At 45.5% G+C, this 15,682-nt stretch overlaps 1 protein-coding gene across 7 annotated transcripts in view; it reads right to left on the bottom strand.

Annotated features, from left to right (window-relative positions):
* Window positions 1–7,192: 7,192 nt before the first annotated feature.
* DTX2 (deltex E3 ubiquitin ligase 2) overlaps window positions 7,193–15,682 on the bottom strand; it is a 72,084-nt gene continuing 63,594 nt past the window's right edge. For all 7 annotated transcript variants that reach the window (XM_033922060.1, XM_033922057.1, XM_033922055.1 and 4 more), the window contains one exon: window positions 7,193–11,165. In XM_033922060.1, coding sequence (XP_033777951.1) covers window positions 10,932–11,165 — 234 coding nt within the window. In that variant the 3' untranslated portion in view covers window positions 7,193–10,931. The remainder of the gene's footprint in view (window positions 11,166–15,682) is intronic.

Below are 15,682 nucleotides of genomic sequence, written 5' to 3'. Positions count from 1 at the left end.
GCAATCGCTGACAAACTGAACACATTTTTGCATCTGTATTTACCGAAAATGATATACACAGCTTATCGGAACCCATCAGGCTATATGCTGGAAACGAAGACGGGAAACTGACAGTGTTGACGGTCAGTCTAGAAGAGGTATGCAGGCAGATCGATAGGCTTAAGAGCGATAAATCTCCTGGGTCATCAAGGAACTGAAAGGGAGTATAGCTGAATTGCTTCAACTAACAGCCAATCTGTCGATCAAATCGGGAAAGATTCTGGAAGACTGGAAGGTGGAGAATGTTACACCGATCTTCATAAAAGGTTTGAGGGGAGATCCAGGAAACTACAGACAGGTGAGTCTGACCCAAGAGAAGGACAAAAAGATGATTTTACTGACGGAACTCCTGGGTCTGCTGAACGTAAGTGTGAAGGACCCTAAGGACATCCAATTTGCACAACTGTCTCTGCTCCAAAGAGCCCTCCCGACTAGAGAGTTGCGCGGGGACAGAAATCCCACTTGTCCCCACCCGTCCCCCCGAGGAATCCCACCCGTCCCCACCCGTCCCCGTGAGGAATCCCTCCGTCCCCACCCGTCCCCGCGAGGAATCCCCTCCGTCCCCACCCGTCCCCGCGAGGAATCCCCTCCGTCCCCGCCTGTCCCTATAAACTTCAGAAATAGTTATTTCATTTAATTATGCTACTGAATTAAAGGCTCTGGTAGAAACCCATTTACAAATAAGCAAAAAGACTTTATTAATTTGAAAATATTAATTGGGAAGAATACATACTTTGTAAACGGGTTTCTACCAGAGCCTCTAATGTTTATAAATTTTTATCAACACAACTAATATACTACTTTATCCTGAAGCAAAAAAAAAAAAAAAAGAAATAGAATTCTTTTCCTACTATTGTTGCCTGGTTTCTGCTTTCCTCATGTTCTCATTCAATTCCTTCCATCCACTGTCTCTCTTCCTTCTGCATCTTCCATTTGCTCTGTTACTGTGCCTCTCCCTTTCTTCCCCCTTCCAAATTGGTCTGGCACCCATCTTCTTCTCTCCGCTCCCCCCATAGTCTGGCATCTGTCTTCTTCCCTGCCAGCGTCTTCTCCCTACTCTCTCTTCCTCATTTCCTTTCAGTGTCCTTCTCCCCCCCATCTTCCCCATGTCCTTTCAGCGTCCTTCTCCCTCTCTGTCTTCCCCATGGCCTTTCAGCGTCCTTCTCCACCCCTTTGTCTTCCCCATGTGCTTTCAGCATCCTTCTCCCCCCTCTGTCTTCCACAAGTGCTTTCAGAGTCCTTCTCCCCCCGCCCTTCCCATGGCCTTTCAGCGTCCTTCTCCACCCCTTTGTATTCCCCCATGTGCTTTCAGCGTCCTTCTCCCTCCTCTGTCTTCAAGTGCTTTCAGAGTCCTTCCCCCCTCCTCCTGTCTTCACCATGGCCTTTCAGCGTCCTTCTCTCCTCCTCCTTCTCTACCGCCCCAGGTGCAGCACAGCCGGCCAGGTCCCCTTACTTTTGTGGCACTTCCCCGACCGACCGACAACAGCCCCGGTCCGACAAACCTCCCTGCCCTTAACCGCGAATCTAAATTACCTTCTTACAGCTGCTGTAAGAAGGTAATTTAGATTCGCGGCTACATGGCAGGGAGGATTGTCGGACCCGGGCTGTTATCGGTCGGTCGGGGAAGTGCCACAAAAGTAAGGGGACCTGGCCGGCTGTGCTGCAACCGGGGCGGGGCGGACCGCCCCCCTCCCTTGGTAGCCACTCGAACCGCGAGGCAACTCTCCTTCTCTTTACCTGCCCTGCCTGCAGCACAGAGCAGAACGGAAGTCTTCCCGACGTCAGCGCTGACGTCGGAGGGAGGGAGGGCTTTGTTTAAGCTTTGTTTAAGCCCTCCCTCCCCTCCGACGTCAGCGCTGACGTCGGGAAGACTTCCGTTCGGCTCTGTGCTGCAAGCAGAGAAGGTAGGGAGAAGAAGAGCCGCGCGACTGAGTACATCCAGCCCCGCAGGATCCCCGCGACTCTCGGAGGCATCCCCATGGGATCCCCGCGACCCTAGGGGGCGTCCCCACGGGATCCCCACGACCCTAGGGGCGTTCCCGCGGGATTCCCGTCGTCCCCGTTCCCGTGCAGCTCTCTACTCCCGACTACCCAAGACCTGAAGTACAACAGACTGGTTGATATGAAAAGGACAAATGACCTTAGGAAGAAAAGAGGGTTCCTGCCACAGCATGACCAACTCCCTGGAGAACTCCAGGAAGGGAGGCCTACACGAAAAGGCTTGCAGTTCAGAAATGGACTCGCGGAAGAAATGGCCACTAGGAACACAGCCTTAAGAGTAAGTTCTTTTAATGTGCAGGAGCTGAGAGGCTCAAAGAATGAACAAGCAAATAAATAATCAGATTGAGATTCCAGGCTGGAACTGAAGGATAAATTGGAGGCCGGAGCAATTTCACTATTCTCAAAGAAACAAATCACATTTGGAGAAGAGGCCAAACGCCAACCATACCACAGATTGCAAAAAGAAGGCCGCAAGCTGAGCCCTTAGGGAGGATCAGGCAAGACCCCGCTCCAGGCCATTCTGCAAAAACTCCAAGATGTGAGGCAAAGACGTGCAAAGGGGAACCACATCGCAAGTGGAGCACCACTCTTCAAAGAGATGCCAAATGCACACATAAGCCCGAGAGGTGGAAAGCCTCCAAGAGGGTAGAGATCACCTTATCAGAGTATCCCTTCTTACTTAGGCATTCCCTTTCAAGAACCAAGCTGTAAGACAAAAGGGACCCTGAGTCAGAAGGTTGGGCGATAGGGGCAGAGAAAGAGGATCTGCCACAAGAAGATGAACCAGATCCATGTACCATGGGTGCCTTGGTCAGTCTGGAGCCACCATGATCATGCACCCTGCAAGTCAAGCAATGCGAAGAACTCTGCCCACCAGTGACCATAGAGGAAAGACATACAGCAGGCTCTCTGTCAGCAAAACCTGCACCAGAGCATCCAGCCACTCGGCCTGGTAATCTCTGTGCTGACTGAAGAACCTCGGTGATTTGGTGTTGACACTTGTAGCCATGAAGTCCAGGGCCAGCCGACCCCATGACTGAACAATCAACTCATAGGCTTCTAACCCGAGGCACCACTCACTGGGATCTAGCGTTTGATGACTGAGGTAGTCCGCCTGGACATTGTCCACTCCCGCTATATGGGAAGCTGAGATATTCAGAAGGTAAGCCTCTGCGCAATCCATTAGAAGAGCTGCCTCCTGCACTACCAGATGACTCTTGGTTCCCCCCTGATTTGATGTAAGCCTATTGTCCGAGAAAACCTGAACTGACTTGCCTTCCAGCAACAACTGGAAAGCTACTAACGTCAAGCGAATGGCTCTGATCTGTAGAATACTGATCGACCAGGAAGCCTCTACCAACGAGCAGCTGCCCTGAGCCGAGCGACCGAGACATTGGGCTCCCCAACCGAGGAGACTGGCATCTGTGAGAAGCACTGTCCACTGGGGCTGATCCAGACTCGCTCCCTGAACTAGACTGGAAGACTGTAGCCACCAGCACAGGCTATGATGATCCAACCCCCGAAGAGGGACTGGAGAGTCCAGATTAGACAGTTGCACGGGGACAGAAATCAAACTCGTCCCCGTCCGTCCCTATAAACTTCAGAAGTAGTTATTTCATTTAATTATGCTACTGAATTAAAGGCTCTGGTAGAGACCCATTTACAAATAAACAAAAATACTTTAATAATTTGGAAATATTAATTGGGAAGAATACTTTGTAAAGGGGTTTCTACCAGAGCTTCTAATGTAAATATAAAATATACGCATCTGATGAGGACCCCCAAGCTGACAGCTGAGGACAAAATCATTTATTGGTCAGAGAGAATTTCTGGATTTTTACCTTACAAGCATTCTCTCCTTATGGCATGAATGAGAACGTTGATAAATGTTTTACGTAAAGGCTGTTGATTATTTCTCCTTTTTTACTTTTTTATTCCGTTGACATTTTGTTCTACGTCATCACGCATGCGTTGGCCCAGGTGGGGCTCTTTAAACTGCATTATAAGAACTCCTTGTTTCAGGCATTCATTTGTCAGAGCAGCTTGATTGTGCCGCTGTTGAGGATTATTCCGTCCTTTATATTTGGGGACGTGGCGTCTTTGAAAGAAATTTTCAGTCATTCTCTTAACTTTCTTGCTCCCTCCTGATGAGGAAATTGAAACAGGACCTGTCGAGTGAGCAGAACGAGTGAGGAAAATGAATGATCGGAATGAGTGAGCATAATAGAGCAAAATACTGAGTGGACTTTTCAAACAGCTCTTTTGATTATAGAGCAAAAAACTGAGTGGACATTCCAAAACAGCTCTTTTGAATTATGACTTAAGTACTACAGTATAACGCACCGACTATTTTAATTCTTCAATGAGCACTTTCTATGTAGCGGGATTGATGAATGAGAGGCATCATAAAACCACTATTGGCGAACTTGAACTTCATCCCGTCCTGGATTTACTGAGCTAAGTACCCTTCACTGTTTCACACCGTTTTTCATTTGGCTTCATTATTTTTTAATTGACAGGCACACAGGACTCGGAATATAGACTGAGGACTTTTTCTAGTTTTATACACTTTTTCTTTGATGTTTTGACGATTTTAAAGTCATTTTTTCACATTTTGGCTTTTTCATTTTTTATTTTTTTCACATTTTGTGTTTTTGTTAAGCAAGGTTTCAGGGAGATTTTCTTTGAAATGATTTTCTCTCCCGATGTCTACACCTGGGGATGATAGTGTTTCTATTTAACAATCATTTATACCTAATTGTATATTTTATATATTTCAAAGGAACAATATGATGTACTGGGCAGGGTTTATTTAGATTTATTTCTTAGTGCTTGTCACTGCATAAACACCGCCCGGGGCCATTGGCTGAATCGAGGGCATCGGGCCCGTACTGACTGATTCCTTTGATTTATTTTGCTTGATTGCATCCTTGACACTTAATTAGGGGAAATATAGATTTTTCTTTTCCCGTATCGCCCCCAGGGACATCCTAGGAGAGATCATCATTTATCATACCAATTTTTTTGTATTTTGTAATGGAGTACCTGCCAGTGCAAATCTCCTGAGGAACTGGGACCACCACCTTAAGGTCCAACAACCTTTGCAGCATCTGATGAAACACCCGCTTCTTATAAGTTGCCTGACAAGAGAAAAGATATGGTAAGGGCCGGTAAAATTCGAGAGCATAGCCATCCCGAATCACCTCTAGGATGCACTGATCCGTTGTGATCTCTGCCCACCCCCAGTAATAATCCCACAAACAGGCTTCTGCCAGAACCAGGGAAAGGACCCGAGAAAGGATTGGCCTCTGGAAGGGAAAGAAGCTGAGCCCTGGCCATCGTGATACCAATGAAAATCACGCAGATGCCCATGGCTGGTGCCACCTTGAGATGCCAGGCGAGGACGGTCCTCCAGAAGCTGAGGCACCTTAGAGTCACTCAAGACCTGAATAAGCTTATCTAACTCCTCCCCGAAAAGGAAGGAACCCCAAAAAGGAAATTTACTGAGCTTAGACTTAAGAGGCCGTATCCACCGACCAACCCCAAAGCCACAGATTAACAGCGAGTAGCCACACTGAGGGCCAACAAATCATACATGGCATCAGGGGAATGGACCACGAGCCCTGAAGACACACAACAGGCTGGCTTACCCTGCAGAGCTACAGACTGGCTTAGTGGAACCCGTGTCTTTTATCAGGCAGAGAATCCCCAAGAATCGAGCCTCAAGGCACCTAAGCCTCTGTAAAATGAATTTTGAACAAGAAAAGGAAAGACTAAGCAGAGCAGATCAGAAGCACCTCTGCAGCTCACTTGCAGAAGAAAAGCTGGAGGAGACGCTGTGCTCTACCCCTATGTGGGAGGTGCTCAAAGCTTTAAGTGTTCTTACTTCTGCAAGTCCAGTTCATGGGAACCGATTGATCAACCATACATACGGACTCTGGAGGCAATGTAACAGAAAAATAAAGTTTAGGTAAGTTCCTGGAGAAAAAATCTATACTCTGATATTAAGACTAGAGAATGACAAGGGGACAAATTATTCCCCGTCCCCGCGCATTCTTTTCCTATCCCTACCCTATTCCTGCAAGCTCCATCCTCATCTGCACAAGCCTCAAATACTTTAAAATCATAAGTGTTCAAGGCTTAAGCGGTTAAGGCACAGGTTACAGGAATGGGGCAGGGATAGAGATGGCGACAAAACTCGTGGGGACGGAACAGGGAAATATTTGCCTCTGTATCATTCTCTAATTGAGACAGACATGGGGGAAGCCACTGCTTCTCCTGGATCAGTAGCATAGAATGTTGCTATTTGGGTCCTTGCCAGGTACTTGTGACCTGGATTGGTCACTGTGAAGACAGAATACTGGATTAGATGGATCACTGGTCTGTCTCAGTAAGGTTATTTGTATGTTCTTAATCATTCAAAAGTAACATAGCACATGTAAGTCTCATTTTATATAGAGACTTATTCCCCAAGCAGGAAACATTTTACAGAGTATGAGAATTTAACCTTTATCAACATCTATAAAACATTTAAGGAAAATTTATTTGAAAAAATGGCAAAATATTCAGAGACAATAGCTGCAAGGATCATGTCATTTTGATGGCCAGGGAAGGACAGGGCACAGTGTTACAAGCAATATACACCACCCAGACCTCTGTTGCACTGTCAGCATACTGCATTTGGCTCTCATTTGTCAATGAACTAGATAAGCCCAGCAACATAAACCACAGCAAACTCTTGGTAGTATCCATCTGTGAATCCAGAGTAACTTGCTTAATGAGGACATCAGGACTGAATGTGAACAGTACCCAGCAGAGAATTCAAAACTGTCAATTTGAAAAAGTCTTTTGAGCAGCCACATTCAAACATGAACCAAGCACTGGCCACTGTATAAGACACCAATTAAGAGCCTTGCAGGGAAACTGCTTCAGGACATCTCAAAGAGCAATTTTTCACTGGTAGCAGCAAGACGTATTAATGTGTGTAATGAAAGATTAGGTTTCTTACCTCTGCTAATCTTCCTTCTTGTATATCTCCTCTGGAGCCTGAACTATTGGGTAGTAGACCTTTCCTGAACACAACGAGATTACAATTTGCCATTCCAGAAGGAAGGCCGAAAGCTGCCCCCCAAATTGTGTGTGTGTGTGTGTGTGGGGGGGGGGGGGGTGGCTGCCAGATACCTGGTGGCATATTTTTCTCTAGGAAGGGGCAGAAGGCCGGGAATAAGAACATGAGAATAGTCTTACTGGGTCAGACCAATAGTCCATCAAGCCCGGTAGCCCGTTCTCACGGTGGCCAAGCCAGGTCACTAGTACCTGGCCAAAACCCAAGGAGTAGCAATGTTCCATGCTACCGATCCAGGACAAGCAGTGACTTTCCCCATGTCTTTCTCAATAACAGACTATAAAGGACTTTTCCTCTAGGAAATTGTCCAAACGTTTCTTATAACCAGCTACGCTATCTGCTCTTACCACTTACCACAACCTCTGACAAAAAAGTGTTCTGCACCTCCAAAGCCAGGACTGGAGGGGAGCTCCGAAACACTGTCCCGCCGCCGGGGGTCCGGTGAACTCCGGCAGGGACAAAAATCCGGCCGTCCCACACCCCTGGTCGGACGAGGTCTAGAGCCTGGGAACACCTCAGGCTACAGATCTGAACACTGGCCATAGGTTATCCAAACCTTGGCCAAACAGGAGCGAATACATACAAGGAACCTGCTCACTGAGCCTTTAGCTGAAGTAGCACCCAACCACTGGTAAATCCAAGTCATTCACCCAGTGGAGCCTGAAGAAGCTCCAAGCTTAGTTCAAGATGCTACAGAGTGCTTCGGGCAAAAAACAATTCAGACATTCCCAGGCCACACAGAAGTGGCTGCCGCAGCTCGCCTTCCCACTGATGCGGAAACAGAACAACGCTGGAGATCAAAATGCAATCGTCAGTCCTGAACATCCTGCAGGACAATCCCTCCATCTGAGGAAAAGGAGGTACGCGTAGCGACCTGAGCCACAGCTAAATCCATCATCAGCAGGACCAGTCTCTAGTTGAAGTCCGATGCCATGGGATACAACTTTGCCAAGTCTAAGGATAAGGAAACCCTCCATGGACTCCCAGACTTCTAACAGCAGTTCCGCCAAAACTGCATTGCAGCAAGGAGGCAGACAGCGAAGGCATATAACTCCGAACTGTACATTCTGTCAGAACCGCATGGTCTGAAACCAGGTTCCATATTCACAGTAGCCCAAAAATAAAGATGGACAGGCGGCTAGTCTTGAAGAGCCAGCACTCCGCCTGGCAATCCATAAGGTCTCAGAACTCATTGGTCTGGGTAGCACCCAGATCCGGTAAGTTAGCCACCTCTGCTGATTCCGCCGAAGAAACAGGCGACAGCAATGGCACAGACACCAAAGCAGAAGCAAGGACGAAGACGAGCTACCTGCTTTCTGGTACCCCAGTAAAGGAACAAATCATCATGCTGACATCCAAAAGTGGAACAGACTGTTGTACTGGAATCTGAGTGGGAGAAACAGGCAAAGCCCATTTTACTCCTGGGTTTTGTGTTTTTGTTTTAGTCAGATACCTCAGTGGTGAAAAACAGGCACCGGCGGCCGGAACCGCCGGATCTCACAGGATTAGCAGACTGAGGAGAATTTTTCCCGAAATTGTGCTTGCGTTTCGCAATAACACCATCCTCGCCCAGTTTAGGCGCCCTGGATGCAGGAATCATGACTCCGGTGGAATTAAAGGGTATTAGGGCCTCTCAGGAGGAGGGGAGCATGGGATCTGCTCACATCTCACTCCCCTTCGTGGCCTGCAGCGCACAGGATAAACGGCCGCAAATCCAGCCGCCACATCTAAGGCATGAATCCATGCCATCCTGTCCTGAGGTGGCCATCTGTGAAGTTTGGAGCAAAAACGAAGCTTCTAAGATCAAAAAATATACTTAAAAAAACTTTTAAGAAAACCGAAGATGGCCGCCGCAGGTGCCGATTTTGACAGAATGGCCGTTAAAAATGCAGGAAAACGCTAAAAACGGCGATTTTAGGATTTTACAGGTGGGGGGACCAGGGCATGCAGGGAAACCTTCCAAAACCCCGATTTGAGGACCCCCCCCCCCAAAATCAGCAAAGTCTGTGACTCACAGACATGTGCTGCAATGCATTTCAATGGCAGCCAGCAATACACAGTATAGGCATAGGGAGATCATTACTTCAGGAGCTGATTAAACTGGATATTTCAGATCTTCTGGCCGCCTCAACTTCCTTGTTACCTCAGATCACGACCACCAGGACCCCTCAGGGAAATCAGAGAAGACACGTGGCATGGTTCCGATCACGGCGTACCTCCTCGGAACCGCAGCAGCCTGCGCTCTACCCCTTTGCGGACGAACCAGGGGAGAGATGGCTCCCAAATCTGGAGACCCGATTCAATCTGCAAGCTGTCCAGAAGACTTACTGCAGTTTCAGGTTTACAGAGCATCCTCCAGAAGCAGACAAACTTTAAAATGCCTGCGATCTCCTGCCGAAGGATTACTCGCACAGAGTTGATCCGCAGCACAAGGGCAAACCCGCGGTACTGAAGAAAATAAAAGACTAGGAATTGAGAAATAAAATCACAAGCAGAAGAAAACTAGAAGTTCACAGCAAGGCTGCAGAATTAAACTGAACTTCAAGGGGAGTGGCCGCACAGGTGACCTCGCAGAGGAGGTTGGTGTTATTTTTAAGTTCTACAGCCAAGGCTGGAATGGATGCACTACCCGATAGTTCAGGCTCCAGAGGGATTGTACAAGAATGTTCATATAATGCACTACACCTAACATGCACAGCCCTATTGCACAGAAAGCTGCAGCTTATCTTCCCTACTGCCCAAGTGTGCTGAGGTTGCCAGTGCCACCTCTGGCCATAGAGAATTAAGGTGCTTTGCCCAAGGCCCTCTGGCTCCCAGCTCACTTCTCCATCAGGCATCTCTTCTGCGAGCATTAGGACTTCAATGTTTGCTACCTTGGGCTTTTTCCTCTACTGGGTTTAGTGTTTCTTTTTATTTCACTTATATCCCACCTAAAACTCAATCTTTTCTGTTTTCTTTCTTTTTTTACATAGTCATTGTGCACCTCCCCCTGTATTTTACACCTGCTGCCCCCTTGGCATGGTTGCTGGGACATTACACACTTGCCCAATCTTCTTAAAACACCTAATTATTAAGTAACTGTTTTACTACTTTGGTCCTGGGTTGGCCACTGTTAGGAACAGGATACTGGACTTGACGGACCTTCAGTCTGTCCCAGTATGGCAATTCTTATGTTCGTAAATGGACTGGTACGCTTCTCAAATTTTAGGTTGCAATGGCCTCGTATTAACAGTGCAAACAGCCCAAGCTTCCCACCAAGCTCATGTAGACACAGTTATCGCATTGAGATGCAGGTTTATTTTTTCCCCTGCCACCATGGTCATGACCTCAAAAGAAGATTTTGTGATGCTGTTTGGGAAGCACTGAGATAAATGTTTTCTCTGCCTCCAAAGCAAAAAGGGAAATTCTATTCAAGCACTTTATATACCAGCCTATACTAAAAGTGCTGATAGTTATAGGGAGGTGCTAAGAACAAAGCCTCAGATGCACTGTATGTATTCTATAAACAATTTGCACTAGAAAATCTGCTACTGAGGTTTACAGAATAAAGCACCTTAAACCAGGCTCAGCTACAGTATTGATCTTCAAGCACCTGACAATGTAATGTCCTCTAACTGAACGGAGAGTAAGCAAACAGAATAAATGTTCTAGGTATTTACATACAGCATTATTGCTTTTAACTGGAGAACTAGACCTGAAATCTTAAGGCAGCAGGTTCAAGTGCAAGAATTGCTATCCAGCTAGGACAGGAAGAGACCAGCCTTGTTCAGTGGGAGTTATTGGCCAAGCAGTCCTCAGTGACTCCCTGAGCTGCTAATTCTGCCAACACATTGTCCAGGTAGTTGGGGTCAGGGAAGCCATGGCCACTTGTGTTTGAGCCCATCTCTGTCTTGTGGTGAATTTCATTCCAGATTACTGTGTCCGCTTCACCTGTTGTATTGGATATGCCTACAGTGAAGACAAGTCGCCGTTTCCAGGCCAAGTGAAGCAGGTCCAGAACCTACAAGGGATGAAAGAAGACTCCATGAGAGAGTATGTCCAGCTGGGAACACCACATTCCACTCAGGCTAAAATGGACTCTTATCTCAAATAAGAATGGTTTGTCATCTGTTCTTTGGGACACACCCAACCAGAATTGCTTTTCAAGATATCCACGATATGCATACAATGGAAGCAGTACTTGCAAATCTCTCTCATGCATTTTCATCAAGGATATCCTGAAAAACCAGACTGGCTGAGTGTGTCTGAGGACTTGGATGGAGACCCACTAATCTGTATCAAATACTTCCATTTCTTATAATCAAGGTATTTGGAAGGAAAGGGAAAAAAGAGGCCACTCCAGTGCTAACTTGGGTTTAATTCCCTCATCTGTTTTCTGGTCCTCAAGTCAAGTCATAAGCCAAGAGAATTAAAGAAGAATTTCAAACAAGCAGGAGTAAACTATGATAGGAAGAGAATGAGAGGAGCTGATCCCCTCTATCACAGCAGTTCTTTAATCAAACTGAAATAGATTACCCAGCTAAACAAGGTAAAATGGCTCTTTAATTGTGGACAGAGTTGAACGCATCTATTTTGCAGTCAGATATTCTCAGAGATTAATGCTCCATCCCTCAAGGCAAGAAAAGGCAAATAAATCCTTTCCATTAGCTTTCATTAAGTGACATTTATAACTTGGCATGCATATCAGGATGCCTTGAAAATGGAGAGTCAGCAGATTTCAGACTGCACCACAGGGGGTAAATTGGCGGGACTGATAGCAGGAGAGGAGAGAGATGAACGAATGGATGGATGGGAGGCAGAGCAGGGAAGGATGATGGAGGAATGGCAGAGGAAGAGGTGCAGGGAGAACTTTTCCACACTGGCGTCAGGGAAGCAGGCTGGGCTCCCGTGGTCCTTGCACCTCCCTCTCTTCATTCTCCAGCTTCAACAGGTCAGAGTAGTAGTAGTCAGCAGCAACTATTGCTACAGGCTGTCTGCTGGTAACCCGAAAGCTTCTCGTCTGCCATTGCTACAACTTCCTGTTTCTGCCAGGACAGAATGTGACAGAGGAGAGGCTTCCGGGTTACCAGCAGGCAGCCTGTAGCAATCACTGCTGCAGACTCTGACCCATTGAAGCTGGTGGAGAGTGTAGAGAGCCCAGCCTGCAACCCTGACACCAGAAAAAGATAGAGAGAGTTAGCTGTATTTGTGGTAGGGAAGGGATTGTAGAACAAGGGGTGGAGGGTAGGAAGGGAAAGATACTACAAAGGGGTAGAGAGGGTCAAGAAAGGGAAAATGTTACATATGGGGTAGAAAGGAGGGGGAGAGACTGCAAGGAGAGGGACAAGAAGGAGAAATGTTGAGTGGGGGGGTGGGGAGAGAAATGTTAAAAGTTATAGTGCAAGAGAAGAAGGGAGTGATGTTTGACCCAGGGCACAAAAGAAGGGGAGAGAGATGATGGATAGTGGGAGAGAAGCAGGGATGTTGGGCATGGCAGAGAAAGGGAGAGAATGCTGCATGGGGGAAGGGAGAAAAGATATGTTGGTGCAAGGGAGGGAGAGGGAGAGAGATGTTCAACATGGGGGTGTATGAGAGGGAGGGAGGGAGAGATAAACAACAGGCGTTAACTTTTAATGTAGTGATTGTAATATGTCCATTTTTGAAATTTACATCTACAGTACAGGGGGATATCATGTTCTCTTTCTCTGGTGTTGTACTGTGGGTTCTTGGGGATTCAATTTAATATTTTTCTACTATTTTGGGGGGGTGAGGATCTGTGTGTTCTGTGCATATTAAAATCTGATACTCGGAGGGGTTTATAGTCAAACCTCCCTTTCACCACTTTCTATAAGTAAAGTAGTTCATACAATTTTTTCCGGCCCTCAGAGGTACCACCAAATGTTCAATTTCTTTATGTACCAAATCGTCACCGGGTCGTTTGTTATATACTTTGTATAAATGGTTTATAATAATAATTTAGTTGTAAGAGCTATACTTAGCTTGGGTAGTAGGTCTGGAGGGATGGAAACGCCAACATGTTTCACCCATAGGGGGTTTCCTCAGAGCAGTAATCCCTACAATACAAGACTAAGATTATTCTCCTATATAAATAAATAAACTATCTCTCCAACTTTACATACAATCTTAGTATTATCAAACATTTACTCACCTCATTTAACCTATTTCCACGACACAACACGATTTAGGGTCAGTTCCCTATAATGATTGTGTTATTTCCATCCTGTATCATATAGAGGAGTGCTCTTTAAATATTTTTCAATTCCCAGTTCTGATGCGGCCTCCGTGTCGATCACGTGATCGCTCAGGGTGACTGCTCTCAGCTGGATAGTATTTAAAGTCCTTAGCAGCACGCCGCGGCCATCTTTAGATCTTACTTTTGGGTGGCTGTGTCGTGGAAATAGGTTGAATGAGGTGAGTAAATGTTTGATAATACTAAGATTGTATGTAAAGTTGGAGAGATAGTTTATTTATTTATATAGGAGAATAATCTTAGTCTTGTATTGTAGGGATTACTGCTCTGAGGAAACCCCCTATGGGTGAAACATGTTGGCGTTTCCATCCCTCCAGACCTACTACCCAAGCTAAGTATAGCTCTTACAACTAAATTATTATTATAAACCATTTATACAAAGTATATAAAAAACGACCCGGTGACGATTTGGTACATAAAGCCATATGTTATGAAAGAAATTGAACATTTGGTGGTACCTCTGAGGACCGGAAAAAATTGTATGAACTACTTTACTTATAGAAAGTGGTGAAAGGGAGGTTTGACTATAAACCCCTCCGAGTATCAGATTATTTGACACTTTCATTGACAATTATTCCAAGCCACTGTGCATATTAAAGACACATGGTATCTATACAGTGTGCTTTGTGTAGTTTAATTTTGTGGTTAACCATTATGTGTTGTTAAAATTATATTGTGTATGTGTATATATGAAAAATGAATGGAAAAAACTGTTATAATTAGTACTAGGGATAGGGTCTGGCCCGTGACTTAGCCTGTGTTTTGGATTTCGGCCCCTTAATGTGATTGAGTTTGACATACCTGCTGTAATGTATAAATGAACAAACATTATCAATGAACAGTAAAACACATCAAATAAAAGCAACAGCTTGAACATTAGTGGAGTTCAATTATCTCTTTAGATTCTATTTACAAACTGATTATGAAACCATAGTCCGACTGGCAGAGAAGTCTTAGCTATGGAGAGGACCATGAAGCATAAGGCAGAAACATGCGCATCAGAAATTATCGGGGGGGATGGGGGGTCAGTATACCATTCCTATTTACTGGAAAAGATACTATCAAGATAAGAACCTAATCACTTTTTTCAATATGATAGGATTAGTATGCTGAACCTTAGGGAGGTACCTAAGCAGTTGCCAAAATCCTAGGTGGGAGAGATAAGCCTATTTTCAGTACATAAAAACATAGAAACATGATAATAATAATAATAATAATAATTTTATTCTTATATACCGCCAAAGCCATGGAAGTTCAAGGTGGTTTACAACAAGAAGTGCTGGACAATCAGCGAAGAGGTCACAATCAAGTCATCAATACAATCTTAATAATACAAATGGCCCATCAAGTCTGCCCATCCGCAGTAACCATTATCTCTTTTTCTCTCCTTGTAATCCCATGTACCTATCCCAGGCCCTCTTTAATTCAGACACAGTCTCTTTCTTCACCACCTCTTCTGGGAGACTGTTCAATGCATCTACCACCCTTTCTGTAAAAAAGTATTTCCTTAGATTAATCCAGAGCCTATCACCTCTTAACTTCATCCTATGCCCTCTCATTGCAGAGTTTCCTTTCAAATAAAAGAGACTCGACTCATGCGCATTTACATTACTTAAGTATTTAAACGTCTCTATCATATCTCCCCTCTCCCACATTTCCTCCAAAGTATACATATTGAAATCTTTAAGTCTGTCCCCATACACCTTAACGCACATCATTTTAGTTGCCTTCCTCTGGACCGACTCCATCCTTTATATATCTTTTTGAAGGTGCGGCCTCCAGGATTGTACACAATATTCTAAATGAGGTCTCACCAAAGTCTTATACAGGGGCATCAATACCTCCTTTGACCTACTGGCCATACCTCTCCCTATGCAAACTAGCATCTAGCTTTTGCCATCACCTTTTCAACCTGTCTGGCCACCTTAAGATCATCACATACAATCCCACCCAAGTCCCGCTCTTCTGTCATGCACATAAGTTCTTCACCCCATATACTGTACCGTTCCCTCGGGTTTTTGCAGCCCAAATGTATGACTTTGCATTTCTTAGCACAAATTTCAGACCATTCTTCAAGCTTCGCCAGGTCTTTCTTCATGTTATTCACATCATCCGGCATGTCTACTCTATTGCAGATTTTGGTAACATCTGCAAAGGGACAAATGTTACCCGACAACTCTTCAGCAATATAATTTATAAAAATGTTAAAAAGAACAGAACTTTGAGGCACACCACTGGTAAACATCCCTTTTCTCAGAGCGATCTCC

Source organism: Geotrypetes seraphini, chromosome 15, assembly GCF_902459505.1.
Source record: "Geotrypetes seraphini chromosome 15, aGeoSer1.1, whole genome shotgun sequence".
Classification (NCBI taxonomy): Eukaryota; Metazoa; Chordata; class Amphibia; order Gymnophiona; family Dermophiidae; genus Geotrypetes; species Geotrypetes seraphini.
The sequence above is the reverse complement of the archived record's forward strand: the minus strand, read 5'-3'. Positions and strand labels throughout refer to the sequence as shown.